This window comes from Neurospora tetrasperma, assembly GCF_000213175.1.
Source record: "Neurospora tetrasperma FGSC 2508 unplaced genomic scaffold NEUTE1scaffold_2, whole genome shotgun sequence".
In the NCBI taxonomy this organism is placed as follows: domain Eukaryota; kingdom Fungi; phylum Ascomycota; class Sordariomycetes; order Sordariales; family Sordariaceae; genus Neurospora; species Neurospora tetrasperma.
Window position 1 is genome coordinate 2,234,370 of NW_009799100.1, and position 27,037 is coordinate 2,261,406.

The 27,037-nt window shown below is 50.8% G+C and overlaps 7 protein-coding genes across 7 annotated transcripts; 5 read left to right on the forward strand and 2 right to left on the reverse strand.

Annotated features, from left to right (window-relative positions):
- Positions 1 to 299: 299 nt before the first annotated feature.
- On the reverse strand, positions 300 to 1,751 carry NEUTE1DRAFT_128566 (uncharacterized protein; the record flags this gene model as incomplete). The annotated part of the gene is made up of 4 exons (XM_009851069.1): positions 300 to 1,250; positions 1,324 to 1,437; positions 1,506 to 1,655; positions 1,731 to 1,751. 4 exons carry the CDS (start codon positions 1,749 to 1,751, stop codon positions 468 to 470), a joined length of 1,068 nt encoding a protein of 355 aa, XP_009849371.1.
- Positions 1,752 to 2,276: 525 nt separating this feature from the next.
- On the forward strand, positions 2,277 to 4,182 carry NEUTE1DRAFT_120975 (uncharacterized protein; the record flags this gene model as incomplete). The annotated part of the gene is made up of 6 exons (XM_009851070.1): positions 2,277 to 2,896; positions 2,958 to 3,086; positions 3,151 to 3,323; positions 3,392 to 3,610; positions 3,665 to 3,805; positions 3,882 to 4,182. The coding sequence occupies 6 exons, from the start codon at positions 2,277 to 2,279 to the stop codon at positions 4,040 to 4,042; spliced, it is 1,443 nt and encodes a 480-aa protein (XP_009849372.1).
- A 299-nt stretch (positions 4,183 to 4,481) lies between these two features.
- NEUTE1DRAFT_120976 (uncharacterized protein) lies at positions 4,482 to 9,288 on the forward strand (the record flags this gene model as incomplete). Its single annotated transcript, XM_009851071.1, has 7 exons — positions 4,482 to 4,535; positions 4,873 to 5,652; positions 5,938 to 6,020; positions 6,214 to 6,796; positions 6,916 to 6,987; positions 7,702 to 8,319; positions 8,421 to 9,288. The coding sequence occupies 7 exons, from the start codon at positions 4,482 to 4,484 to the stop codon at positions 9,039 to 9,041; spliced, it is 2,811 nt and encodes a 936-aa protein (XP_009849373.1).
- A 2,429-nt stretch (positions 9,289 to 11,717) lies between these two features.
- On the forward strand, positions 11,718 to 12,407 carry NEUTE1DRAFT_108646 (uncharacterized protein; the record flags this gene model as incomplete). The annotated part of the gene is made up of 4 exons (XM_009851072.1): positions 11,718 to 11,813; positions 11,939 to 12,041; positions 12,181 to 12,258; positions 12,292 to 12,407. 4 exons carry the CDS (start codon positions 11,718 to 11,720, stop codon positions 12,405 to 12,407), a joined length of 393 nt encoding a protein of 130 aa, XP_009849374.1.
- Positions 12,408 to 15,850: 3,443 nt separating this feature from the next.
- NEUTE1DRAFT_136169 (uncharacterized protein) lies at positions 15,851 to 16,168 on the reverse strand (the record flags this gene model as incomplete). Its single annotated transcript, XM_009851073.1, has 2 exons — positions 15,851 to 15,979; positions 16,109 to 16,168. 2 exons carry the CDS (start codon positions 16,166 to 16,168, stop codon positions 15,851 to 15,853), a joined length of 189 nt encoding a protein of 62 aa, XP_009849375.1.
- Positions 16,169 to 21,347: 5,179 nt separating this feature from the next.
- NEUTE1DRAFT_40040 (developmental regulator flbA) lies at positions 21,348 to 24,380 on the forward strand (the record flags this gene model as incomplete). The annotated part of the gene is made up of 4 exons (XM_009850528.1): positions 21,348 to 21,435; positions 21,988 to 22,751; positions 22,841 to 24,181; positions 24,246 to 24,380. Coding segments are annotated over 4 exons (2,328 nt in total), but the record flags the coding sequence as incomplete, so codon positions are not given.
- Positions 24,381 to 25,411: 1,031 nt separating this feature from the next.
- Positions 25,412 to 26,744, forward strand: NEUTE1DRAFT_99288 (uncharacterized protein; the record flags this gene model as incomplete). The annotated part of the gene is made up of 3 exons (XM_009851074.1): positions 25,412 to 25,453; positions 25,918 to 26,319; positions 26,439 to 26,744. 3 exons carry the CDS (start codon positions 25,412 to 25,414, stop codon positions 26,742 to 26,744), a joined length of 750 nt encoding a protein of 249 aa, XP_009849376.1.
- Positions 26,745 to 27,037: the final 293 nt, after the last annotated feature.

Consider the following 27,037-nt stretch of genomic DNA (forward strand, 5'->3'; position numbering starts at 1 on the left):
TTTTTGTGCCACTTCATTGGCTCTGTCATCCAAAACAAGCTTTCCGGTCCATCGCACAAGCTTTTCCCTCTTTAACACACAAGCTTTCTGTTCTCTGCAGAAGCACTTTTTCAGTGCGTTGTGGCAGGGCTTGGATGACATCATGACACAGATCGGAAAGAAGGGCATCTTCGTCGACACAAGCACAGGAAGATACCCAAGACTCTCAAGCTTTTGCCAAGGTTGACGGCGCTGGTGAATGCATGACAATACGGTGTAATGGTGACTGTGGGGAGCTCGACCCAAGGGACAAGTAAAGTCTTGGTAAGGCTGTGTGTGTGGCGGTGTAACGACTTTCAGCATCATGGAACCCAAAGTGCTTCCAGACGGTATGTAAATGACGTATGAGCATACCAATCTCGGGCTGTCGGTTTCGGGCAGACGTTAATGGAGCGAAACCAGCTCCGTTTGGTTCATTCTCAAGATTTTTAAACCTCAACGATGTCGTCCTCTTCTTCTGCTGTCGCTGCCCCTCCTTCAATCTCTTCGCCCTCAGCTTCGTCTCTCATTAGTACATTTACTAGCCGCTCGCAAGCATCCTGGACAGCTTCATCATTAACACGCAGGTGGGTTTCCCGAACAATGGGGTAAACGCTGATGCTCCTCATCAAATCGCGGCCAGCTCTCGTTGTGGTCAGGAGAGTAAGAGTTTCTAGATGTGTCAGAATGTTGCTGCTGTCGGGATCGCGCTGCTTGTCTGGCGGCAATAGCTGAAGATCGGTAAGCATTTCCAATGCCTCATCCTCGGGATAAACTTCGCCGCCCATGATAGGAAGCAAAATGTAGGGTAAGATATTGACGTCATCCTCATCCAAAAATGCCGGGTGCGAAGGAATGTCAAAAGCAGCGTTCTTGATAATACTCGCCACTCCCTTTCGCCTGATATCGGACTTGTGTTCGGTAAAGACCTTGATCTTGTTGATAGGAATAACGTCGTCGTAGTCCTGTCTGTTGACGAAGTAGTGCCGGATCTCTTCATGTTTCGAAAGGTCGGCAAAGACGTAGGAGAGGTAGTCGTAATCGGCGTGCTTGTTGTAAGTCCCGTCGGCGCCCTTGACGAAGAGGTCCATTAGTTGGTTAATGACCCTATCGTCGGACTTGAGCTTCTCCGGAGCGGGCTGTTTCCGGTCTAGAAGACTTTTGAGTCCATCCCACTTGGTTAAGTTTGCCAGCAACATAGCCATAAGATTGGCGTTAACCTCATCGGGCTCCTATAGGAACGGGATCGAAGGGGTTAGTCCTTGCTGCGCACGCACCGTAGGAGCTCAGAATGGATACACATACGACAAGAAGCCCGAGTAGGATTCCAAGGAAGCGATCATCGGTCGCGACGTATTCCAGCACATCCTTCTCGGCAGTCAAGTTGATCAAGCATGTTAGGGCGTGCTCGGCGATTTTCTGCACATGGTACCGACGTCTTAGCTGAAGCTGCTTGGGCGCAAACAAGACAAGTCTGTTGGGCCTACCGGGTGGTCGCGGATCAAGAACTTGAGATGCTTGATGGGGGTGAGCTCGTCGGTCTTGAAGAGGGCGGGCTGAGACGCTGAGAAGGGCACCAGGTTCTCTGTCGCGAGAAGGCGGATGTTGGCGTTCGGCGAGGCAATGAAGCCCACGAGCTTCAAGCGATTATAGCGATTAGCTGTCTGTCCACTGACATTGACACTGCACTGGTTCTGGCAGAATTACCCTACCTCTTCAAGTTCGGTCGGCATGTTATCAATTGTAGCTGGATGTATGGTTGTATTGGACTTGCTAGTATGAGCTCGTAACCGTGGCGAGCGAGGCTATGATGTCGCGACTTCCCTTGCTCTTATTCATGCAGTGGGCCAAAGCTGCAAAAACTGTAAACACAGGGAACAAAATTCCAATTTGCAACCGAAGAGGGGCACAGTGACGAAAATGCGGGGCAATAAAATGTTTATCGCTGCTCCGCCCGGGGCGTCCAAGCTAGACGATAAGCGATAACAGGTACTGTACCGCTTATCATTTTCACCGCCCTGGCATCAGAAAATAAAGTGTGCCCACACAGCAAAGAAGTGACCAACCACAAGCGTAGCGCAAGCCTTTCAAAGTGCCCAGACTTCTCCACGGCGGGAACAAATTGTCCAAGGGTCGCCGAAAAAAATATCCCCAATTGCCGTGTGCAGCCAAGTCGACATCGCAAAGAGAGGGGACAACCAGGAGAGCTCCGTATCATCAATTCTTCCCCCGATTGCACAACCCTACCGCCATCCAAGATGCCCAAGACAACAGCGGCGACGTCGAAGAGGCGCCACAACCCTCTCGAGGCCGACCTGGTTTCGACCGGCGTCCTTAAGAACAACTCCGGCAAAAAGAGCAAGAACACTCGCGCCGACAACGACGAAGATGAGCAGAAGTATGTCGACGCCAAGGCTTCGCGCAACATTTTGGCTATGAGCCGTAGCCTCATCGAGGAGGAGGAGAACCTCCGGACAACACAAAACGCAGCCTCCGGATCTGCTCCTTCGGCGTTCGAGTTCGATCCATCGAGATTCGACCGCAACGATGACGAAGACGACAAGTTTGAGAACGACGAGGCCTGGGGCGAGGAAGAGGAGGAGGAGGTAGAGGAAATCGAAGTCGACGCCACCGATCTTGAGACATTCAACCAGTTTATCACACCCACAATGAACGAGGACCCGCTCCTAACACACGGATGGGATGGAAAGCCAGAAGGGGCAGAAGAGCAGGGACAGAGCGTGAACCTGGCGGACCTTATTCTTGCCAAGATCGCAGAGAAGGAAGCCGGCGGTCCCCAAGGCGGGTACCGCGACGAGCCTGGCCCAATTGATGAGGATTACGAGATCCCCCCCAAGGTGATGGAAGTGTTTGAGAAGTAGGCTGGCCGCTATTTCTGTTACCCTCTTGGCAGACTACTGACGGACTCCTTCTCGCAGAATTGGCATGATTCTGTCTCGCTACAAATCTGGGCCGCTTCCCAAGCCATTCAAAGTCCTTCCTCAGATCCCCCACTGGGAGGACATCTTGCCCATTACACAACCCGAGTCCTGGACTCCCAATGCCTGGTATGGTTGCTTCTTCCTGTTTTCGGTAGCCCAGGGAAACGCTGCTGACATTTGCGATTGTTAGCTACGCGGCCACTAGGATATTTGCGTCCGCCAAGGAGGCTGTTCTTCAACGGTTTATGGAGATGGTGATCTTGGAACGCGTCCGCGAGGACATTCACGAGACCAAGAAGCTCAATGTCCATCTTTTCAACTCCCTCAAAAAGGCCCTCTACAAGCCTGGTGGTTTCTTCAAAGGTGTGTTATTTACTGCCTACGCTTAGTCAGTTTTGCACAAAAGGGGCAACCCAGCTAACCGTTGGCAGGCTTCTTGTTTCCTTTGGCGGCTTCCGGAACGTGCTCGCTGCGTGAGGCGCAGATCGTAGCCGGTGTTTTGACCCGGGTCACTATTCCGGCCGTTCATTCCGGTATGGCCATTAAGGGCCTGTGCGAAATTTCTTCTGCGCAGGCTTCTCAGCGCCTCGACTGCGTTAGCGCTACAAATTTCCTCCTCAAGACTCTGATTGAGAAACGTCACGCCTTGCGTAAGTCCAATTCCTAGCGTGCCAATGATTATATTCTCTGACTTTGTAATACAGCCTTCCAAGCGCTCGATGCCCTCGTGTTCCACTTTCTTCGGTATCCCGCTTTCGCCACCGGCGGGCATATGGCACCGAACGCTTTACCAGTCATCTTCCATCAGTGCATGCTCTCATTTGCACAGAGATACAAGACGAACAGTGAGTTTCCTTCTTCCGTCGCTGTTTCACTATGCGTTCCTATTATTTTTGAATACTAACCGCGGTTTTTGTGTAGTTACTGAGGACCAGCGAGAGGCTCTTCTGGATCTTCTCCTAACTCACGGCCATGACAAGATTTCGCCCGAGATCAGGCGAGAACTTCTCGCAGGTCGCGGAGGTGGTGTCCCTGTCGTGCAACCCGGATTTGATGGCGATGACACGATGCTGGACGCTTGAACAAACATCGGTGATCCAGTAATGACTTATAGACGATGAACCCTTGGTATGCAACGAGGACATGTGGCTCATTTTTACCTGGTACGCGCATAGAGATGGGAGTTGTGTTGTTCAGTGACCTTGGTGGCTTGGGACAGTCCTTAGACACTGACCCCTTTGATAATACTATGTCACGCCTCGACAGTGGCTACTCATCACGCCGCTTGAAGAGGAAGCGGCTATGCCAAGTCAGTCACCATGTACTACCCTTTGTATCTTAGTGGTGCTGACCAACCAGCAACATAATTGTTGACGACCTGTAATGCTTTAGTGCGCAAAGTTATAAATTCAAGATACCCGGTACAGCAACAGGAATTGTCGAGGAGCCTTGGAATAATCATTTTCAGTTATGTGAAGGAAGCTGCCTTTTGACTTCTTTGTTGCGTCAATCTGGCTTGGAATGCCCTTCTCCCATTTTTCCAATTCCAAGGCAACCGCGATCCTCTGCCACGTTGTCTGAATCCTGAGAGAACAGTGTAAAGAGGAAGGAGGCAATGTAGCTCTCGCCTACTCCGATATCTCGTGTATCTGACGGCATCATCCCGTATTAGGTACTTTTACCATACGAGTTTCTACTGTTCTCGTCCTAACACCCGGTCAACCCGAACATTCTACGCACTCCACCCCTCTCGTTTCCCTATTTATTCTTGAGATTGCTTTCTTACCCCGAGACACCAAGTTCTACTCAGTATTTCCGCAAGATCATGAATTTCGGCGCCGCACTCTGGCGCTTCGCCTAAGAATCCCGACACCACCTCAACCTCAATATAGTACTTTCCCCCGTTGGGCAGATAAACAGCGATTACATCAGTACAGCAGCACGACAACGCATTGTCCAACCTTCAGAACCCATCGGTCGGGTGGCCACACTTTCAAGGCGGTTCAATTCACTTGCAATGAGCCTCTCGTCGTCGCCTTGGTATCAAGGCGAGGAACGGAGGAGAAGCTCTTTACCTAGCCTCGGTGGCGCAGTGTTGGATGGGTCGTTGAGCAGGGTGCCATCGATCAGCGGCGCATCGGTTCGAAACTCCAAAGACAATTCTCTTCGAGGAGTGTACGACCTTGACCCCCCTCGGCCACCCAAAGAAGGATATGAATGGGTTTGGTATCCGGAGGGGTACTGGGCCGAGCGCAAGTTTCGACCGATTGATTTCGCTGCAGCCAGTAGCAGAACCCCTGAGGCCAAAGTTTGGAAATGGAGAAGACGGTCTAGGAAGACTGGAAGCGGAAGCCACGACAATGACGCGTCTAGAGCTTCACCAAAGACGAACCAACCACAACAGCAACTATCGACGTCAAACAATACGCCTACCTCCCCACATAGCCCCTTTCGTACCGAGGAGGCTCATATCCTTGCTTTACAAAGCCCAGGTGTACATCTATTGACCAGCACCAGCCTTGTGGAAAGCGAGTGGCTCGCACCAAAACATAGCTTCCAAACTCCTACGTCATTAGATCTATCACCACCTGCTGAAGTCAGCCCTGATATCCCTTCCGAGTCCCGAGAGACTTTTGGGTTTCTCTCCAAGACAGGAATCAGCGCAATGTCTGTCTTGCAGAAAACAAAGGACGTAGGTTTTCAAGTGCAAATTATACAATCAAATTTATGCTGACGTTGATCGAACGCGATAGAAAGCAAAGAAATACTCTGGATCAGGACCAGCAAGTGAACGGCGCTCCGACCCTGTGATATATTCATCGAATGATAGCTCTATCACGCATAGCAGGGGAAACAGTGACGAGCAGGAGATGAAACGGACTCCGGAAAAGGAAGAAAGCCGAAGGGCTTCTAGACAGAGTTACATCAGGTTTCCGAGGCGCGCATGGTCTGAAAGAAGATCCTTCCACTCAACAAGCGGCGGAACTGCAGCGGTGACAGAATCAGTAACCCCTACAAGCAGCAACTCTTCTATACTGGGGACAAGGACCGCGTTCTCAGGTGTGATCACTGGCACAACCCTGCTCGCTGTTATGGATGGGATCTGACTCTTGTCTAGTCATACCACCTCTGCGGACTACCAGCCAATATCCAGGAGGGGTAAGTAACTTAAGCATCGTGGAGATCCGCTTTCTCATTGATAAGGCATTCCGTGCCTTGTTTGCTACCAAACCTTTGGCTACGCACCTTACAGACTCGGACATATGCTCACGACGAGATTACAGGAGGCTACACGAATCCACACACCCCCGCTGAAAGAGGACACAGCTGATGGACGACCGCGCGGATATTTCTTCAATGTCTCAATACCGATCGGTGCAGATAATACCGAGTCGTCTGCTTCAAGCAAGGAAACTAACTTCTCAGGCACCACGATGCCTATGTCGTTGCCACCCACGCCGTTGCGCCATCCGCAGGAGAGAACTGAAGAGGAGCAAGGGGGATACCGAGGTCCTCGTAGGGGTGAGTTTTCACCACCACCAACGCCCGGTTTATCTGGGTTATCACCAACGCCCGGGGCATCCTCATTGCCAACAACACCCGGAACGGCTGATAAGAAGAGAAGAGAATGGTGGGACGCTCCGACGAGATCGGCTGAAGCCAGACGAGCAGAGCGGACAGAACGCTTGGCCAATAAAAGAAGCCGTGGTGATGGAGAAGGTGGGCGCCTGCGCAAGAAGGGACAGTTCACGTTTGACGTCCCTGAACATTTACCGAATAGCCCAATGTGTCCGGCCAACCCAAAACACAAGTCCAAAGGGAAGGGTGTCTGTGTGGTGAGTGCCAGTTTTTCCATGCGAGCTTACGTGGTTCAACTCCGCATGAATGGTCTTTTCAGAATCGCCGTGTTCAATCTGCCGGCGCTATGAAAGAAATGCTAAGTGTGATATACCAGTATCACGGTCGGAGAAAAAGCGCCAGTTTGTCCGATGATGCTTACGATAGCCGAGATACGACGAGCGAGTCGGTAAGTCCAGATACCAAGAACAGCCCCGAATTGGCTGCAAGGTATTGAGCTGCGAGAGGGGAGTCGGTAGAAAGATTGAACGAGATCGGGCATTGATGGGAAAGCAGGAAGAGAGGAAGGAGAGGGACCGAGGCATATCCGCAAATGACCGCGCGTGATATGCGGCATCAGATTGTCATGTGATGAATCTTCACATGTTTCGTAAGTCGTGACAGATTATTTACAAAGTATGAACTTGAGGTTGCGAGAAGGCCTAGAAGATAGGTAATTGGAACCTGTCCCACTCGTGTCACTTGTTGCTTCAACTATTACCCCTTTATTGAGCCCCTCGAGTCTGTCAACAAGTGAAAGGGTTAGGGTCTTGAGGTTTCACGGTTTCATTGCAACCTTGGACCAGGTTGTGCCGATAAGATAGGATTGAGGTGGAGCGCGCCGCGTCCAGTCCCCGCCGAGACCTACACCTAGGGACTACCAGCCGGTCAAGTGAATCCATCACCTAAGGTACATGCATTCCGGACCTGCAATCGATCAAACTGCTTTGGGCATCCTCGAGCTCTTCTTCGCCAAGCTGCGCTCTTTGCATCGCTTCTTTGTGACCCTCGACTTCAGCCCCCCAATTGAACACTCGCTACATCTCTTAGCGATCGGGTCAAGCGCGTCATCCCTACCTCGAGGTCATCGACCAATCCACCCGCACGGCCTACCATTACATAGTCGGCTAAGCGTCCCAGCGTGAATCCCAAGATGGCGTCAGTCGATCACGATCCTCTATTGCTCCTGCGGGGGTCAATCGCATCCAGCAGTGCCATCATCCCGACAACATCCGCCGATACCTCTTCCGACAGCAGCACCGAAGTGCCGCTCTCCCAGGCCACTCACCTTCTGTTCACCCACCCAGCCCGTGTCGCCATCCCCATCGATGCGCCGACGCGCTTTGTCTCCAACGGCAGCCCTGTCGACCTACGCAGTATCTATTTTGCGTGGTTGAACCATGAAGTCGCCATTCCCGAGTATAACGCTTCCGCTACCAAACTCAACGAGGAACTGGGCGGTGCCGGCGCGGTCCACAAGTTCGCCTTCGTCGAGCGTCTTGAGCTGATCGCCTGGCTGGAAGGTGGAAGTGAAGAGAGCGAATACATCAAGCCGCTGGCAGGCGAAACAGGTGGGGCTTCCGCGACTGGAGCTGCCAGCACGGCAGCCGCTTCCAAGGCCGCTCCTACTGTTTCTGCGAGATCTGGGCGTGGAACACTAGACCCTAGGCTTGCCCAGATTTACAACGGCGAACGGCGCATGGGGGATCGGAACAGTGTGCTCAGGGGAATCAAGCCCACGGTGAGTGATTGGACCTCTTGATAGAGAAGTGGATAGTGATTCGCAAATCGCAGTGCAACTAACTCGGGCGTTGCAACCAGGACTTCTCACACGTTCGCAAGCTCGCGCAAGCCTTCATGTCTAAGAAGCCCGGGCCTACAGCGATCACGAACAACCCTGCCCTGGCCATCAACCAGAAGCCCGCGCGACGACCTGATCCCATCATTCTCCTTTCGCCCTCTGCCTCTTCACTTCTCCGCATGTCCAACATCCGAGACTTCCTTGAGAACGGAAGATACACGCTGCCAGATCACAACGCCTCCATTTCGGTGCTGCACGTGTCGCGCATGATGAAAGACATCGATCCTAACCGGCCCATGCGCTTCATTCTCGTCGAAGGCCCGGAGCAGTTCAAGCCCGAATACTGGAACCGCGTGGTGGCTGTCTTCACAACCGGCCAGGCGTGGCAGTTCAAGAACTACCGCTGGAGCCAACCAACAGACCTGTTCCGCCATGTTCTAGGTATCTATGTCGGCTGGCGGGGCGAGCAGCCACCTGAAAGTGTGCGATCGTTCGGTCATCGGGTTCTGGCTACCTCCGTTGACAAGGTGCGCGATCCGGCGGCGGCGGGCGCAGAAAACCGCTGGCGTGACCGGGAGGTGGTGGAGAGCATCTGGAAGGCTATTGAGGGGAACATGCGTTCTAAGGGCTGGCGCAAGGATGCTGCCCCGACGTCGATTTAAATACAACAGTCGTAATATTTCGTCGGGCGTGGAGCTGGAGGACAGGAGAGGTATTCCGCAATTTGGGCCCACAAACATCGCGGTATGTTACGGATACGTTGCCCTCCGGATGATGGCCTCTTCCCTCCTGAAATGCTCTGCCCCCCAAATTTCATAGATTAAAGCGTGTGCCGCGTTGTATATGGTCTTCCTATCCTGTGCTTTATTAGATTGATAGGACATTATTTAGGCGTTCGAGTGGCGTTTTCGAGAGGGTTTCGAGAGGTTCTTGTCTCTGGAGAAGAGAGGAAATTGGCGGGCCTATGCGGAGTTACAGTTAGGAAAATTTGATCAAGAGACACCCATTTTGCTAGCTTTTGTTGACTCTTCAAAGCTCCAATCTTCGTACATATACAGACACGCGCTTGGACGAGTAAGCGAAACAAAATTACACGCCATCAGAAACGGCGGAGCCAGCACATCACCTCTTCTTTATCATAACTTGAGTCACGCTTGGTGGTGTAAGTATACGGCAAGTATACGGACATCCTGAGTTCCTCATTCACATTCGTCTTCTAGGTACGCTGTTTTCCCTCACCGTCTTATCCACGCGCAATACCATTCATAGTGTTCATGGTTTCTTCCTATGTCCTACCGCACTCCCCATTAGTTCACGCCTTAAATTTCCTGCCACCATCCAATGTCTTCCATCGGATCTCTGTGCTAAACTTGTCGACTCCGTTGAAGACACTGGTCAGCAGTGCTTCTACTACGTGCGTTCACAAGTTCAAGTGGTGAATCTATCAATCACAATTGGTATACTATTGCGTGAGATGCCTTCAATTGCATCAAGACGACCATCTACTCCGCTGAACAGTACTTCGTATATTAAACGTTTGGGAAGTGGAATGTAGTCGTGCCGCCCACTAATCCACGTTTACGGCCGAGACAAGTGAAGTACAGTTTGAGAGATGGGCATTACATGCCGCTAACTGTAGTATGCTCCCTTGACAAGTGGTTAGAATCCCTTGTATACGTAAGCTCGGCCTTTGATTTTCCTCCTTTTATTTGTTGCGGCAGTCGCACGTGAGTAGTTCTGTTAAAGGCTCAGCAGTTGCTTGCCCGCCTGACTCAAACACTCATTCTCCTCTGTTTTTAATTTTTTTCTTTTTATCACCGCCGTGTTCTGTTCATTCACATTTTCCATCATTCCGCTCTAAAGTGCAACCGGTCGTCCAGTGTTGTTCAACTTGTCTATTAATCAACAGCGAAAGCGGTCTTGTCGAGTCTCATGTGTCTCGTGTGAAAATCTGCACGCTGTACACTGTGCGATGATGTATCTCCCTCTGTCCTTTGTTTTGTACTGGCCCATGGGCTAAATTGCGCGTCATCAGCTGTCTCTCACAATGACCTTTGATGACACCGAAGTGCCCTGTCTTGTCTTTTCTTGTCTTGTCTTACTGGCTCGTGTTATGGTAGGGTTAGGCTAGATGAATGTGTGCGTGCTCAAGTGCGACACCATCATTGTACTACTCGAAAACATGTGGTTTTGATTCATGGCCTTCTGACAGGCAGGAAAGAAGGAGGGTTCTGAAGGGGTTGTTGGGTCTAGGTGAGTCCATAGTAGTCAACTCACGAGCTAGTCCACTACCTTCGAAGCCGCTCAAACTTTCTGCGGGTTTCTACATCTACTGAAACCTCAGAAAGAGTTCCTTGGTCATCGCGATCCAAATGAAATTCCATGTTCCACTGCCCAATATGGCCTGAGGTTTGTACCTCTAGGTGGCTCACCGTTGTGGCTTTCCAGATCAGAAATAATTAACAGCTTGCTGGGTTTACCAAAACTGGTATTGGGGTTCGACATAGCGGTCGACATTACGATACCCTCTTGGTTGATGCATTGTTCGATCAGCACATGTCCTGACACTTGTTCAAACAGCGTCAAGGGATGCTTACCGCCTCTAATTAGGTTGCTTCAACCTTAATCCTCACCGAAGATTCTTTCCTCACCGCAATCCAAAACGTCCCTTCCTCACCGTAACCGAACCGAGGAGAGACACAGAGCGAGACGTCACCCACCTAGCGAGGTCCCACCCAAGCGTCAAATAAGTGGGGATAGTAGTGGTACTCCCAACTAAATCAATGGAGATGGTTCATAAGTATTTCGTTCCATTTCGTACTCGCATCCCGGCTATGCAGACACCCGTCCCTATAGGTACCTTAGTCATTGTCGTCTCACGACTCGCGCGAGTTACAAGAGACAGAGAGATGATATCTGCCCCTTTCACCGAAAATCCTGCCCTGTTCAGGGGTATCTTCCAACAATGTGTGTATTCCGGGATCAGAGACTGGGTGCCTCCGTCCGTTTTGTAGTATGGAATCTCGATCGCAGACGGCAGGTGAGTAGAGGTACCTACCTGACACCTGTCCAGATAAAGGAGAAGACGAAGAAGAAGAAAAGAAAAGAAGAAGAAGCAAGACGAGAACAAGTGACAGGAAATTAAAGAGGGCAGGGGCATACCTACGACTTTGACTTACCCTGCTAGATATCGTAGTGTAGGTATACGAAACAATGTTGTCTTCGCTTCCATCTTTCTGTTCTGTTTTGTTCCGTTTATAAGTTGTTTGGTTTCGGTTCATACCTACCTGCATGTAAAATTCCTTAGTAACATCAATCCATGATCAAGTTACACCAAGATGAATGGCTACCTGCACAGATTCACTGACTACCTCTACGTGCTGGATTACCGACCATCGCTCTCTCCACCCGCCCCTGCAGCGGGCGGCAACCGTGTCAGTCGGTAGCGGTTGGTTGCTTGCCGGTCGTATGATGTTCGTGTGGCCTTTAAGGATAAAGCCCCATGGCGCCTGGGAGGTGTCATGCTACTAGCAGCCTAACTAGTAGGCCTGTCATTTAGTTGTATGAATACAGTCCGAAGAAAGCAAGACCGACTATCTACAGGTACACTCTGTTCTTGTGGAAGCTGAAGGGTGTAAATGTTAGTACGAACAAGGCAGATAGTATGTACCTGATGATGGCGTTCGAAACATTACGTTGAGGAAAAAGAAAAAAAAGAAAGAAAAAAATAAAAAAAAAAATAAAAAGAGAGAAATAAAAGGGAAAAAAAGGAAAAATAAAGATAAAAAAAAAGAAAAAAAGTCATGGATGCCAACGTGGAAAAGGACAGATCTCGGCTCCCCGACCATCAGGTTGATTCTTTGATTAACCTATCTGCTTGTAAGTTTGATTACATATGTTTAATGCTTATAGTACCAGACATTCACATAACATCACCAGCATGTATTAATGGTGTTGGTGTTGTTACTAGCTGCTTTCGTTACGCCGCTCCTGTGACAGGAGGAGGCTGGGGTGATTACCTACGGTGATACAAGGTAATTATCCAGGTGGGCACTGTCTGACTGTTCATGAAAACATCGCCCGTCCGTCCGTCCGTCAAATATCGGTTGGTAGTGGTTCATACATAGGCACCTGGACTGTCAGTGCAGATGTCGTGGGTTACCGGCGCCTGTCTTCCGTATTAGTTGCATTGCAGTCAAGTGTTAGCCTACGTGTAGTGAGTCTTGTGCATGATTCATTTAAGTGTCTCTTATAGGAGAGATTGGCGTAATAGCAACAATTGTTATATCCGAGTTTCTGGTCATGCCTGTGGTCATCATCGGCACTGGACAAGGATACTGGATTTTAAGGGGACAAATGTTCGAGGGTAATTGAGAATCCTGAGGTCATTACGACCTCTTCCTTTATAGCGTACGTCAGAGACATCGATGACATTCAGATTGATCACGACACTTTTGATTTTGGAGGCCATCAGCTCAGAGCATTCTTGACCAGATGACCCAGAAGAGATGGGGGTGGGTAGATAGGCAAAGGAGATCAGTTAGCCACATACAATAAATTTACAAATGTTAGTATGTTCAGTCAATTGGTTTGAGCAATGACTTTCTGATCTCTTTCCGTCCGTCTACCCTTCAAGCGTGAAGAGTAACGGTCAGGGTCCGAGAATAGCAAGTGTGATATCTGTCGAAGTATTGAGCTGAGCTTCATAAACATTTCATCTTGACCAGTCAGGTTCCTTACCGATCATATCCCCTCTCTACTCACTGCCCACGTTTCTCACACTGGTTTTGGTGAAGCACAACATGGCCAAGTAACGCAGCCCAAGCCATCCTCAGTAAGACCCCTGACTTATCATCTGCCGGTCGGCGGCTTCTTGCCTGGTTGGCTTAGAGGATAAATTGGGACAAGGCATGGCATGAACCTGGACACTCCCACGCGACAAGGGAATTCCCGACCCTAATTAAGGCCATATAATTGATCCCAGTTCGTAACGTTGTTCGCTTGCTAGTTACTTCATTTTACATCTTCTTGTTTGTTTTCTTTTTCTCTTTTTAGATCCCTATTTTTATTCTACCAATTTTAAAATAAATTTTTTTTTTTTTTTATTATTTTTTTTATTTAAATTTTTTTTTTTTATTTAATTTTTTTTTTTTACTTATTTTGATAACTTTTCAACGTTTTATCCTATTCTTCATTATCTTTTGTTTCTTGACTTTTTTTGGGGGGGTTTCTTTTTGGGGAGATACCCGGATCCTCTCGGCTTCGGGATCGGCCGGCGTGCTCGGCCTTCCCATTACATTTCTATGTATATCTTCACCAACTACACTACGCATACTTTCGTCGCGTGTCCAGGCATCAACCTGTCTCTGGATTCGCCGCATTTGTGCTTGATCCCACAACTTCCGAGGAACCGGGAAGTTGAAAGAGAAACACTGTCAGTTGAATCTTGGATAAGACACTGAATGTCGACGGTTGTGAAAGGCAAGATAAAAGTGTTGCGCTGAGTTTTCCATTCCAATGCAACCGGCGGGCCTTGGCACGTGGTTGAAGGTGTAACGGCCTATCGACTGTTTAAAATGCCACACGACCGAGCATTCACGAGGAGAGACCGGGAGACCGGTTCACCGGTAGTCGGTGGACTTACACCGCTCCTAACTGCGTGACGCATCACTGTCTCTGGACACTGTCTATCTTTTCGGCAAAGATCGCCGGGAGCGTCATTGGAAAGCGAGTCATCGCCGTCCATGGAGACCTGTCGAGAAGGCGAGATAACGCCGTCTTCCTGACGGGACGAAGTGCAATCTGCCTGAATCGCCTTGATTGCAGAAAGGATTGTCCCGAAACGGCGCAGCTTCTTTTTTGACGGTCAATGAATCAGGGCAGTGGATCCATCTCGTTCGACACACGGGCGAAGCAGGCAGGCCGAACCTGCCTGATTACCATGAAACGAGATATGACCCGTCACATCTTTTCTTGGTCATTTCTGACTTGTTGTGCTCAGCCAAGGCCTCAGCTATGCATCACATCTGCGCCGTGTCTGAAACCCAATAGATGAACATTCCGTAGCCATGGCACAAGCCGCGCCGCGCCACTATCTTGAATAAAAGGGGAGGCGTACCATAGTATCAGTAAGTTTTCGGATTTCTCTTCACGACTGGCTGAAGTTCAATGACTTGATAGCCATGACTAGGCTACTATCCTATCAGTAGAAGAGTGGAGGTGTAAGCACTAGAGGTAATGATAAACCATCATGATCGCTGTCTGTAGTCTGAAGCCAACTGTGGCTCTTGCGCCAACCAACTGGACGAGCTATTCAGACCAGACCTGTTCGTATCCATGACCGCTTCTGTCGCCAAGTAGACCGTATACTGTCATAGATTCAACCCAAACCAGGCTACCGTAACCTCTTTGCGCGTTGACAGAGACCCGAGGAGGTTCTCGCTTGCTTGCCTAGCCCAGCCATCCCACGTGTAGCGGTAGCACCCGAAGTTCTGGAACCGTCAAGAACACGCCACCCCGCCACGTGCGATGCAGGGAGAAAAAAAAAAAAAAAAAAAAAAAAAAAAAAAAAAAAAGAAGAAGAAAGAAAAAAAAGTGAAGGGGGGGATGGTGGGAAGGGAAGCAAAATTTTTGTTTCAGGTCCGAGGAAGTCGGGAAGCGGAAGTGCCGTTTGAACTTTGGAATTTTTCTTTTTTGGAAAGATATTTTTTTTCTTACCGCCGAGACTCGTACATACACTACGTAGCTGAGGTTTGCTTGGATGATTCCTTGCCAGGACCCACTGCATAATAGACAACTCGGTTCGTCGGCTTGTATGGTGTACTACTGGATCGCAGGCGAATCGTCGGACTTTTCACCGGTCCAACATTTTGAAACGGCTAGCCAGCGAGTCCGAGGCTGTGAGGTTGGTTCTCGCAGCGGTCCGTTTGCGCAAACATCGCGAACCTGGGAGAGCCCAGAGAAACAAAAAAAAGAAAAAAAAAAAAGAAAAAAAGAAAAACGCCGTGACGATGCCGGTCTATCTCATCATGACCAGCCAGTGATCAACATCCCGAGTTCGCGATACCGAGTGTCGCGGGCGTACGGTGGTGGTCTTGAGCGGCATTCGGCTTCTCTCATTGTGTCCGGAAGTGTAGCAGGGCTACCAACACCATTGAGTCCGGGTACGCGTCCAGGCTTTTCAATTGCAGTTTCTGTCCCAGGTGCTTGCTTGCAAAGGTCCGTGCTACATATAGCGTGGTTACAGTTGCATTTTGCCCTCAGGGGGTGGCAAGTTTCGCACCAATCCGTCAAGATATGTACACCCATCGAAGGTTGAACCGCATGATGATTTTTGTGTGTTACCAAGACCAAGACTATATGGTACACGTGTGGACTTGTCTGGAAGGCCAAGACGGATAGGGAGGTATGTAATAGTGGAAGCGGACACCAACAACCATGTGACGTGCTGTTTCACGGAGCCGGCATGCTTTCAGGGTCGGAGGCTCGCGGGATTAAGGCTGGGATTCGGAGCAAGCACTCCATCCGGTTCCACGTGGTCGTATGTCAACTGCCCCTTTTGAGCGGCGGCTTGCCATGTGCCCGATCGTTCGGAAGGCCTCTGTTCGTCTCATCTGTTCAGTTTTCCATCCGATCTGGACTGGATAGAGGGATCGTCCCGAGCGCTGTCAACTCGCAATGAGCGACAGGCCCCAACGTCCCCTGTCAAAGTTTACACTATAGTACATACCTCGTCCGAGAACGGCCATGGCTTCTTGTCGCCCTGGCAAATCGGGTGCAATCTTGACATGTGGGGCCATGGAAGATGGTTGAGCTTCTAGAAACAGAGCAAGAATGGCTGGCCAGGGACGGCGGCAGCAATGGCATGGCATGACAGGGTGGACAGAAATGGAATGGCAGGTTGGTTGGCCCATGGGCCCGCAGCGGGCAAGTTTCTCTTGACATCACCCCCCCCCCCCCGGGCAGCACCAGGCCCGGCAGCACCCAATCGTAGTGAGATGGGCCAAATTGCAACTCTGATTATTAATCTTTTTGTGGCCGACTCACGACAATGCAATGCTCGCTCACCTGCGCAACTGTGTTGGCGGTGTTCTTGAGGATCACCAGAGTCAGTCCCTTCATGTAGGCAACGCAGGAAAAGGGAAGAGGCTCGTCAATAAACTCGCTAAACGGTGGATACCTAGGTACTCATTATATGGGCCGGCTGAGATGTGGAAGAAAGCGGTGCAAAGAAGCAGCAAAGAAATGGCACGCCAAAATTGTGAGACTGCCCAACCTCCAAGTTTGTGGAGCCAGAAGCAGACTTCTTGGTCCTTTCCCATTTGAGAGCTACCTGAGAAAAAAGGGAAACCCCTGTCTACCGTTGGATGTTTTGAAATCTTTCTCTTCCTGGGCGGGTTAATTATAGTTTTGACCCTGAACATGGGATCCTCTTTACCGCCCGAGGTCTTGAGCAGTCGTTGGGTTCTTGTGTTCGTCACGTCGGTATTTACCTTGCCGCCAAATCGTCAATACTGCTGATACGAGACAGCACCACAAGGTACATACAGTATCCCGATCTTAACAGCAGTGATATAGCTCCCGCCATCTCTCCACACCGATGATACGATCAAAGTACACTCAGAACCCTTTTTTTTTCTTTGACGGTGACCCCGCTTCTCCTGATACCACCTCGTTAGCTGTGTCGCGGACAGATTGCAGCCGCCCGCACTCATCCACGTGCGTGTTAAGCAGAGATAAGCACATGCAGTACAAGATCGCAATGAATCCGGCAACATGCTTCGAACCATTGAGCAATTAAGAGCTATGTACGCCTGTGTTGGGTATGCTCTGTATGTAAACCGCCCGACGCGTAGTCGGACTGAAACTTGGAACCTTGCAGCACATTGCATGGCGAGATTCATGCCGCATAATGGTCCTAGAGGTAATCACGGTAGGTTATTGGCGGCAAGGAGAAATTCCATCTCATGCTGTACTTTTCTTAGCACGCTTGGCCGGCTGCATAACCTGTGCCCAGCCCCTGTTTACCGCACCAATGTGTTGTCTTTGTTGTTGCAGAAGGCACTGCAAATGGTCATTGGCTGCCAAAGTCTGAGGCGTCTTATTTTCGGGATGATTCCCACGTGCTGTGAGCACTTTTCCACGTGAGTTTCAGCGCCATGCAGTGTGGTGTGTGTGAGATCAACCTTTTCCAAGTTCGGTTGACAGCATGCTTCTGCACACGTGGAGGCGCTGCCGCCGTCCAGCCTTTTCCGACGGCCTACCTACTACGCAGACATTATCCAAAACCCTGACTTGTCCAGACTCACGTCGCACAATGTAGATCAAAAAGGAAAAGGACCAAAAGGCGAAGGATGTGATATTCTCAAGTAAGATGGGCTCAGACGGGTTTTAAGAAGTGAGAAAAACAGACGTTCTTTTCGTTCTAACGGTATCGATGGCGCAAGCCCTTTCCCCACCGTTTGTTCAACTGATCTGAGCGGGAATTGACGCGATTGAAGCAAATCAAAGCAGAGGCATGTGGCTTGCTAAACTGGGATGTGCCTTGCACCCAGCTAAAAACCATCGACAAATTCATGATTACGACATTACAGAATTTCGCAGAGCCCACAAATTTTGCGCAGAGTTCACTACTGGCACAGGTCCGCCCTCTACAAGTACACTACATAGTACACTACTGCGTGCTATGCAGCATGTATTACACTTACGCTGTAGCCACTCTCTTATCTGGCTCCTTTGGCACACCGTTTCCACCATGGCACTCCGTTATGATTGTCGTTTTTCCAGCGAAGAGACGTGTGTGAGATGTTAATGCGAAACGTGAGCTGAGTGGTTCCTTAAAGGTTGATCGTGGTCCTGTGGTTTACGTAAGTGGTCACATAATAGATGAGACCTGACATTGCCGGGCGGTTTTCATCGAATCATTTGCCCGTTTTCTCGCGAGATCAGTAACGAAAGCAAGCAAGGCATCAATCAATGCTGTTAAGACATCACGTTTCGTGTGAAGCAACGAGCAACTGATATCCGTACGTTGCGTTATGCGAGAGTCTACCCATGCGACTGGGCCAGCGATGCATGCTGAGGTATACTGCGTAGCGCATAGGCGACAACACAATCACAAAGTGGAACAATGAAAAGCCAACACGGCGGAAACATTGTGGCGGGCGGGATAACAGTCATTGATTGAGTGGCATTTCAAGTTATGAAATGGGACGTTCCAGTCGCTTTTCCAACGAAGAAGGCCTTTGGAAAGTGAGGAACGGGCTAATGATGCCGAGGAGAAAATGAGGTACGGTTGCCCATTAGACCTGGGCGTGCAGTTAGTAGTGGGTCAGTTCTCGGCGTGCTCCGTATATTGCACAGTACTAACTACTAGTTCCTGCAAGACCTCTCATCTGAAGCAGCAGCACACATGGCGTGGTTTGCAAAAGATCCCTGAAGCCACGCGCAGATCTTGCACCCTGTAACGAACGTCCTGAAGATTTCGCCAGTTCCCCAATCAGATTTTTTTTTACCACAAACGCTTCGTGTTGCAAGGCTCACCACTCATCAGCATTCAGGGAAATCCCATCGTCGCAATGCTGACCGCCGTTTTTCGGCTCGGGAAAGATCTGTGTGTTTCTTGCCAATCTCTCCGTACCCAGCCTTTCCCGGCTTCACTCATGGAAGAAGCTGTGCAGATGTTCGGTCTGTGTCCAACCTCAATGCACCCATATCTGACTGTTGCAAGGGGCCGCTACCGATCGCATTCAAGGGTATCGATCATGCAGACGGAAGACAATATTCATGTACCTATCTCCATCCTGCCCGCGCCAGCTGTCTCTCTTGGCGCCCAATCCAAAGTCGCTTGCCTTTGTTGCTTTCATCACAACTTGACGAATATTGATTGTATCCAAAAACGGACTGGGCGAGTGAAATCAGCACGCCCAAAAGGGGGCTTTTTGTCTGGACGAGGCTTATATCGGGTTGTGGTAAAGTTGATGCAGTAGTTAAAAGAAAAACCTGGAAAAGTACTTGGTACTTAGGTTTTGGCGTGCTGGCTGTAGAAAAGTACAGCAGCCCGGCAACATGGGGAGGCGTGGAAGTACATAGTGTGACGATCCCATCTCCCACAGTCTATTCTCCGAGTCTCCGGTCCGGTCCACGGTTCTTACGACACCAAGCGCATGGTTATCTTGCAAGCGAGCAGGGACTCTGTGTGGGTTTTACGGAGCCAAATGTGCAGTAGCGTCTACATACTGCAGTGGGAAAGAAACTCACCACCAAAAGAGTACAGACGAGACTCCATCCCACTTGACTGCGTGCCAGTGTCTGCGTCGCATCGCCGTTTGAGAATGCCGAGACAAACAACACCAAATGGGCAGGCAAAAGCGCCAAGTCAAAAAAAGACGATGATGGTCTGGCACTGAACCGAATACATATTTACCGCTTGAACCTTGAGACACGTGCAGTTCTGTAACGGGGTAGTTTGGCCAGTTTGGTTTCCATAAAAAAAACACGATCAGACGAGAAGAGAGTCGCAGTGACCCTTTGGCATCTCGGCTGCATACCTTACCTTGCAGCCATGCCATTGCCACGCGACACGATCCGCCAATGCGGAAGCCGCAAACTGGACCATGAACAGACGGGACGGAGGGCGGGCGGCTTCATTTTCAATTTTTCATCTTTGCTGGGTTTCTGTCATCATGACGCTGAGTTCCAGTAGTAAATATTTACCATTACGATCTTTTGTAGTGTATGTACTAGGGATTGAGCAGAAACGTTTGACCACTTTCTCGCTGTTACCTTCTCATTGTGTGTGTGCAACAAACCCCGGTGTACTTTGTACTTGCCCCCCCCTCAATTGCGGCCGACAGGACGCCTGCGTCGACCTGCGTTGATAAAGTTGCCGTTGCTGTGATAGCAACCTCACAATTGTGACACCCGGCCACGTCCATCTCGACATTGCACATTTGTTTTCAATCCCTCGGCTTCACACAAGGCTCTTATTGCTCCAGGGCGCTTTGCCTACTTTCTTGTTTCAAAAAAATCTACACCTCGCTGCCTTGCAATCTTCCAAGGGGAAGACGGAGAAAGAAAAGCGTCCTTGCGTAACCAAGCCCGGCCAACTCATCACCCATCGCACGCCATTTCGCTCCGCGGTTATTTTGCGCAGGCCTTCTATTTTCAGAAAGCCCCAGACCGCGACGACGGACGTTCCGACCCTTTTTTTTTTTTCCAACCGCAAGCTGCTGAGTGTGATTTTCGTGACAGGAGCTCAGATTCCGCCGCCTGATTCCCTCGCCCAAGGGGTTCGCTCATCACAACACCGAAGCAGCGGGTGCGCCTGTCTCTTAGGTGATCGGTGCGGTCGTGCAAGGTACTTCAGACTCCTTCTGTCGCCGTCGTCCTTTCACGCAAACTTTTGGGTGGTCCTCGCGTGTGCTTCTGGGCCTTCATACACGGTTCGCTCGCACAATAGCAGACGCAGGCTGCGGCGAGATTTCGTCCAACGGCAAGTGACAGGCGAGACAGGTTCAGAGATGTCGCACGAGGGCGTGGTCCATCAGTCTGGGGGAATTGGCGGAAAGGTAGGTGTGTTCCTCAACCGTTGCTTCCTGTATCTTTTTTTTCAGTCATTTCTTTCCCCGGCTCTTTGTCAGGCCCGCAGGCTGGCTGGGAGCGAGCCTGGGTTTATGCCGTGCTCACTTGGTGGTGGCATCCACGATCCACCTGAATTTTACAATGGTCCCGTCCATCAGCCGTCTTGATACCACGGCGTCCCTACCTTACCCTCTCACCGATCATCTCCCTCAGTGGCTCTTCCCTGGAGGGGGCTTTTGATATTTTTTATCTTTTATTTATTTATTTATTTCATTTTTTTCTCCCCCTCTTTGGTTTATTGTTTGGGAGGGTGTGGCTTTTTTTGGGAGAAGCTCAGGCTGGGATCACTGCCCTTGTCCTCTAAGAATGACGGGCATGCCCCTGGTCATCGTGAGCTCCTGGCAAGCCCAAGGCCCGCTGGCATCCTAGCTTGGGTGCTGGCTTGCGAGCAAGTGGTGTGCAAAGAGTGGGTGTGTCGCAGGTTTGAAAAGAGAGAGAGAGAGAAAGAGAGCATCCACTCGGGGCCACTTTGGTTTCTAGCTGCTGCTAGCGCAGTGCTCGTGGCCTCGTCGTGCCTTGTCGATGGAATTGCCTTTTCGGAGGAGAGTCTCCTTCTTTGTGTGTCCCAGTGCCCCCTTGTCACTCCCGCCCACCGTACCCGACACTGGACTAGGTGCGCCGGCCTTGCGCCAGTCTGCACCAGGACCGGTCCACTGAACCCACCCCGTCTGCACTCGCAGCCTGCTGCAGTCTGCACTAGGTCGCTCTGCAGCGCTGCACCCACCGTACCTGCTCCACATCGCATACGCCCCACTGAAGATGCCCTGGCTGGTTCGGTGCTTCCAGTAGCATTTGAGCCCGGCATCCGTCCCATTGAGCAGCAAGCACTGGACAGCTCTGACCAGTCGGCTGCCGTGGCCGACCATCCCTCTTTTATTTGAACCGACGCTTGCCCATCCCCGACCAGGCACGCCCACTCTTCTGTTACATCAACAAACTAACCCGCTCGCTGTTAGATGGCCGCAGGCTCGTCGTCGTCCCGCTCAACCAACTCTGATTCCTCCTCACCAGTAGTCGCATTGCAAGCAGGCAACCGAAGCACAGGTAGCACCGTCAACAGCAGTAAATCCAGGAGTGCCAGCTCCAGCATCAGCACTATTAGCAGTAGCGCAAACACCGGCAGCGCACCAGCAACAGGAACCTCGGGAACCGCTTCAAATACCCCCTCCTCCCACTCCTCCTCCTCCTCCTCCTCCTCCACCACCGTCTCCGCTCTCGCCGGCAACACAATCGCAAAGGCCAAGTCGAATTCTGTCCGCGATCCCGTTGCCAAGCCCCCACACCCGGCGGTTTCAGGCTCCCAAACCCGACAGCAGGCGCACTCGCACTTGAGCTCACTGTCTGTTAGCTCCCAGCGCACTGGTGGCATTTTCGCACTCGCCGCCGCCGCCCTTGACAAAACCTTGGCCGGTTTAGGAGAGCCTAGAATCCGGTCACGTCGATCAAACGGTCGTCTTTCCGCCGGCCCCGAGTCCCCCGTTGGCGGTCCTCTGCTGCCCGGCCCGGACAAGTCCTCCCGCTCCAGGTCCGCTTCCAGGTCTTCCCCCGAGGACGAAAGGCACTTGGCCTCCTCGCTAGTGCCTCGGGATCCCAATCCCCCTTCACAACCGTATAGCGAAACCGATCCGAACAGACCTCTGCCCGTACGCGTCAGCCGCGTTGACAACAAGATGCATCAAACTTCCTCGAGACTGTTGCGCATGACGGATGACGATCGCCCGTTCACAAAGGTTAGCATGGTCTTGAGCAAGCAAACGAGGTCCATGAGACACTTGCTTTGCACCACCGAAATAGTCTGCCGCTAACTCCGCATGCGCAGGATTTCAAAGATCTCTTTTCAACGTTGATCGTCTCTCTTCTTCCCCTCTCCGCCCATCGCGTTCGCCTGACCAAGGTGGAACACACCTTCCTGTCTGAGGATGCCATCAACAACTTGGGCTCCCTCAAATTCTCGCAGTCCAACCGCATGCCGGACCCTAAGGACCCTTCGCGCATCGTGACCACTACGACCACAACAACCTTCTCAATGGCCAAGGACATGGCCCGTTCGATATGTCAAAGATTCCTCGAGGCCAGGTTCATCGAGTCTGCGGATGGCAGGTACCAACAGGTATACAGCATGAAGGGGTCCGTATGGCAGCTAACACCCAAGGGAATCTCCATTTTGGATCGCTTCTGCTCCAGAAACGGCATTCAACAGAAGCAAGTCGCCGAGCTCATCGGGAATTCGTTGCCTCAGATCGTCATTTTGGAGCGCAATCCCCAAACTGACAAGGTGCTTACCGACCGCGCACTGATTGAAGTCATCTTCCGCCGGTTTATTGGACCCAATGGCTTCAACATCAAGCAGAGCGTGAGCTCGGCGGACTCGGATTCTCTGAGCGACTACAGGGATGGTCTGACGGGTGTCAAGATGGCTGCGGAACGCAAAGTGAACGGCAGGACCTACCGAGACACATTCACTGGAAAGGCTGCAACGGACTGGTTGATGGACTGTTCGACCGCAGTCGACCGCAGGGAAACAATCGAAATCGCCTCCCTTTTTGTCGAGTATGAGCTCATGGAGGCCGTTCAGCAAGACAAGGCCCACATGCAACAAAACCCCGGCCACCACCTATTTCAACCCACCAAGCACGCCATCTACCAGGTTACACCCAAGGGCAAGGACCTTGTCAATGGAGCATTGGTTCGCGGACGGCCTTCCGAAAGTGATGGCCACTCTGCGTCCCGCTCTGTTGGCATCGCGCGTGATTCCAATACCCAGCGCCTAGACAAGATCCTCAACGAGAATTCGTTGCGTCTGCTCTTCCGCGAGAACCTCCGTGAGACTCACTGCGAGGAGAATCTTGCCTTCTACTTGGATACCGACGAATTTGTTCGTCAATGCAGAGCAGCGATCGACCTTGCGCAAAGAAGCCCCAACAGCGCGGCTTCCTTGGATGGAATCAAGGAGATCATGGCTCAGGCCTACGGCATCTACAATGCTTTCTTGGCCCCTGGTTCTCCATGCGAACTCAACATTGATCACCAGTTGCGTAATAACCTCGCGACACGTATGACCAAGGCGGTGGGCCAGGACGTCACCATGATTGATACGCTTCGAGAAGTCATGGCGCTTTTTGAAGATGCTCAGAACGCTGTCTTCAAGTTGATGGCGAGCGTAAGTTGAATTCAAAACATGAGAGAAAGGGGATCATCGGAATCATCAGCTAACAAAGACACAGGACTCGGTTCCCAAATTCCTTCGCAATCCGAAGTACGAGCAGACGCTCAGGAACTACGACTTTGATTCGATTACGCCCGTTCATGGCCAGGGACGCATGGTGGAGCGCAGCCAGAGCAGGTCGAACCGCACGTGAAGTCTTGTGTGGCCGAGAATAGGTAGGGGACGAGAGAATATCGACCCTGACCCAAGTCTTGGAATAAAAACCCGATTTCGATCACGTTCAGCATCTTCTCTATAATATGGGGAGCAGGCTTCATGTCCTTGTGCATAAGGGAGTCTAGGACTCCCGTGTTACTTCACTTGTCCTGGTGGCTAAATATCTACTAATTTTGTTACCATCTTTCCGGTTCACTTACTCTTCTTTGGAGATATACGGCGTTCAAAGGATAACACGCGACATAGATGGGGGGAGCTGGTCACCTGCATATAGTCTCCATTTACTTTGTCATCTTGGGGAAGGATTACGAACTGGTCAAGGGGGGTTTCTGACAGCATAGGGAAAGGTGGGCAAGGAAACGGACGGTTTGTTAAGGGAAAGGGAAAGGGTGATCAATTGCATTAAGTTCGATGGCACCATTGTCCTTGGGGGCTGCACAATATTGTGCAGGCCAGGTGATAATCAACCCATTACTATAAAGAGGGCTTCCACGCTGGGAAGATCCGTGTATCAATCAGTCTGTGTGCAGAAGAAAGCTGGCTGGGCCAGCTTAAGAAAGAGAAGGTATGAAGGCAGAGGCCAACAAGACTTGTTTATGTTGGTTGGGGGGAATGAAGGACCGACAGTGTGTGGAAAGGCTCACTGACGGTGCTCTGTCCCATACCTTGGACTCGCAAAATTAGAATCAGTTTAACAGCCTACCATACTGTCCAATACTGGTTTGTTTGTTAGCTCGAAACCTTGGGTCAACTTCCCAAGGCGTTTTCATGCTGTGATAATGATCTATCCAAAGTGAAATGTACCGTGTTGAATCTTGTTCATGCCTTTTGGATCCATACGGGCCACTCATTGAGTCCTTGTATAGTTTTGGACAATTCGGAAAACATCTCGTCCAATGGTGTACTATACCTAAATACCAAGCCAACAAAACAGCCAGCACTATATTGTAGGTTTAGTTTGGAATTTGTGATTTAAAAGTCAGGAATGTGCTGCGGTGACCAGTCGTCATGGGAGGTGGCCGTGGAATGAGTTGTGGGGGAGTCTCTTTCGTACACATTCTTGAGGCATCGTGAGTGGTAGTCGTAGCAACATCACAACAAACATTGGGATTTGAATTCAAGCGCTGGTTTGTTTACATCTTGAGTTTGTATCCCTGGGGTGATTAATACACTCATCAAAGTCCATAAAGATGCGAGACCTCTGCTCACTTGGAGGAGGTTAGCCCATCATCATCATCATCCAGCATACTCCAACCTCAGTCACTCTCTAAACACATTCTTTCCAGTCACTCATTAGTTCACTTTTGGTGTCACTCACTTCATCCACACCACATAATCTTCCTTTCCCTGAGAAGACTCGTGGCTCTTTCCCAACAAGACATCACAGACATCCCGTCCTTCAGCCATCGCTAATCACACCTTCATTCAATCTCACTACCTACCTAGTCAAGATGCATCTCACCACGCTCGTCGTCACTTCTCTCGCCGCAGGCTCCGCCTCCGCCTTCCACTAGGGGACCAGCGCCCCTCCCGCGGGCTTTGGTGCTGCCGCCGCCGCTACCGACGCTGTCGCTCCTGCTCCTGCTGGTTTTTCCAGTCCTTCTTCTGGTCCTCCTCCTCCTCCTCCTCCTCCTCCTCCTCCCCCTTCTCCCGGTGCTCCTGGAGCCAGACGTCCAGTCCAGGCTGATATGGAGGAGGAAGATGCCGCCGTCACTGCCACTGCCGAATATGAACCTGATTGTGAAGAAGATGAAGATTCTGTTGGTGAGGGCGAGGACAACGACGCCATTGTCGCCTCGAGCACCACCATCTTCTGCCCTACGCCTACCAGCTTTATTTGGAATGGAGCTCCTGTCGCGGTGACGGCTCCGACTGTTCTTACCCTCCCGTGCACCACCGATGCTGCGGGTGCTACTGTAAGTCTTGACACTTTTTCCTTTTCTGTTCCTTCTTCCCAATCGTTTTCATCTCTACAGTCGATATCCACACCACAAGCAAGATAGAATGGTACAGATACTAACCACATCAACAAAAGGCCGCCCCCTTCCATCCCCCTCCCGCTCGTCCTCCCCACGGTCCTCACGGCCCTTGGTCCGCCTGGGGTTCCGCCGCCCCGGCCCCGAACTCGTTCTCTACGGCTTGCGACTCGTTCGTCACCCAGACTGCCGTCGCCACGGCTACCACTACAGAGATGGTTATCCCTGTTACTCATGCCGAGCCAACCTGGACCAAGGCTCCTGCTCAACCTAGTGTTGTGATGGCTGGTGCCGCACGTGGTTACCCTGCCGCTGCCGCTGTGTTGGCGGTGGTTCTTGGTATGGTTGGAGTTTTTTGTTTTTGAGAACACGATCTGGATGATTTTGTTTGCTTCTTCTGGGTGATAATGTATGGATGAATGGACTGTCACAGACAATTGGTAGGCGCTGATGGTGTAACTTGACATCTATCTGCCTTTGAGATGATCGTGCTACCTTGGGGATTTCGCTTCTCTTCTTTTTTTTTTTTTTGCTAGGGTTTTGCTTTCTTGTTTAGATTTGTATTTTGAGAGTAATTTCGTCCCATTCTCGTGCTGTGGTACTTTGCATTTAGAGTACTTTTTGAGACAATGCTAGATACACTTTTGAATTCCGTTCA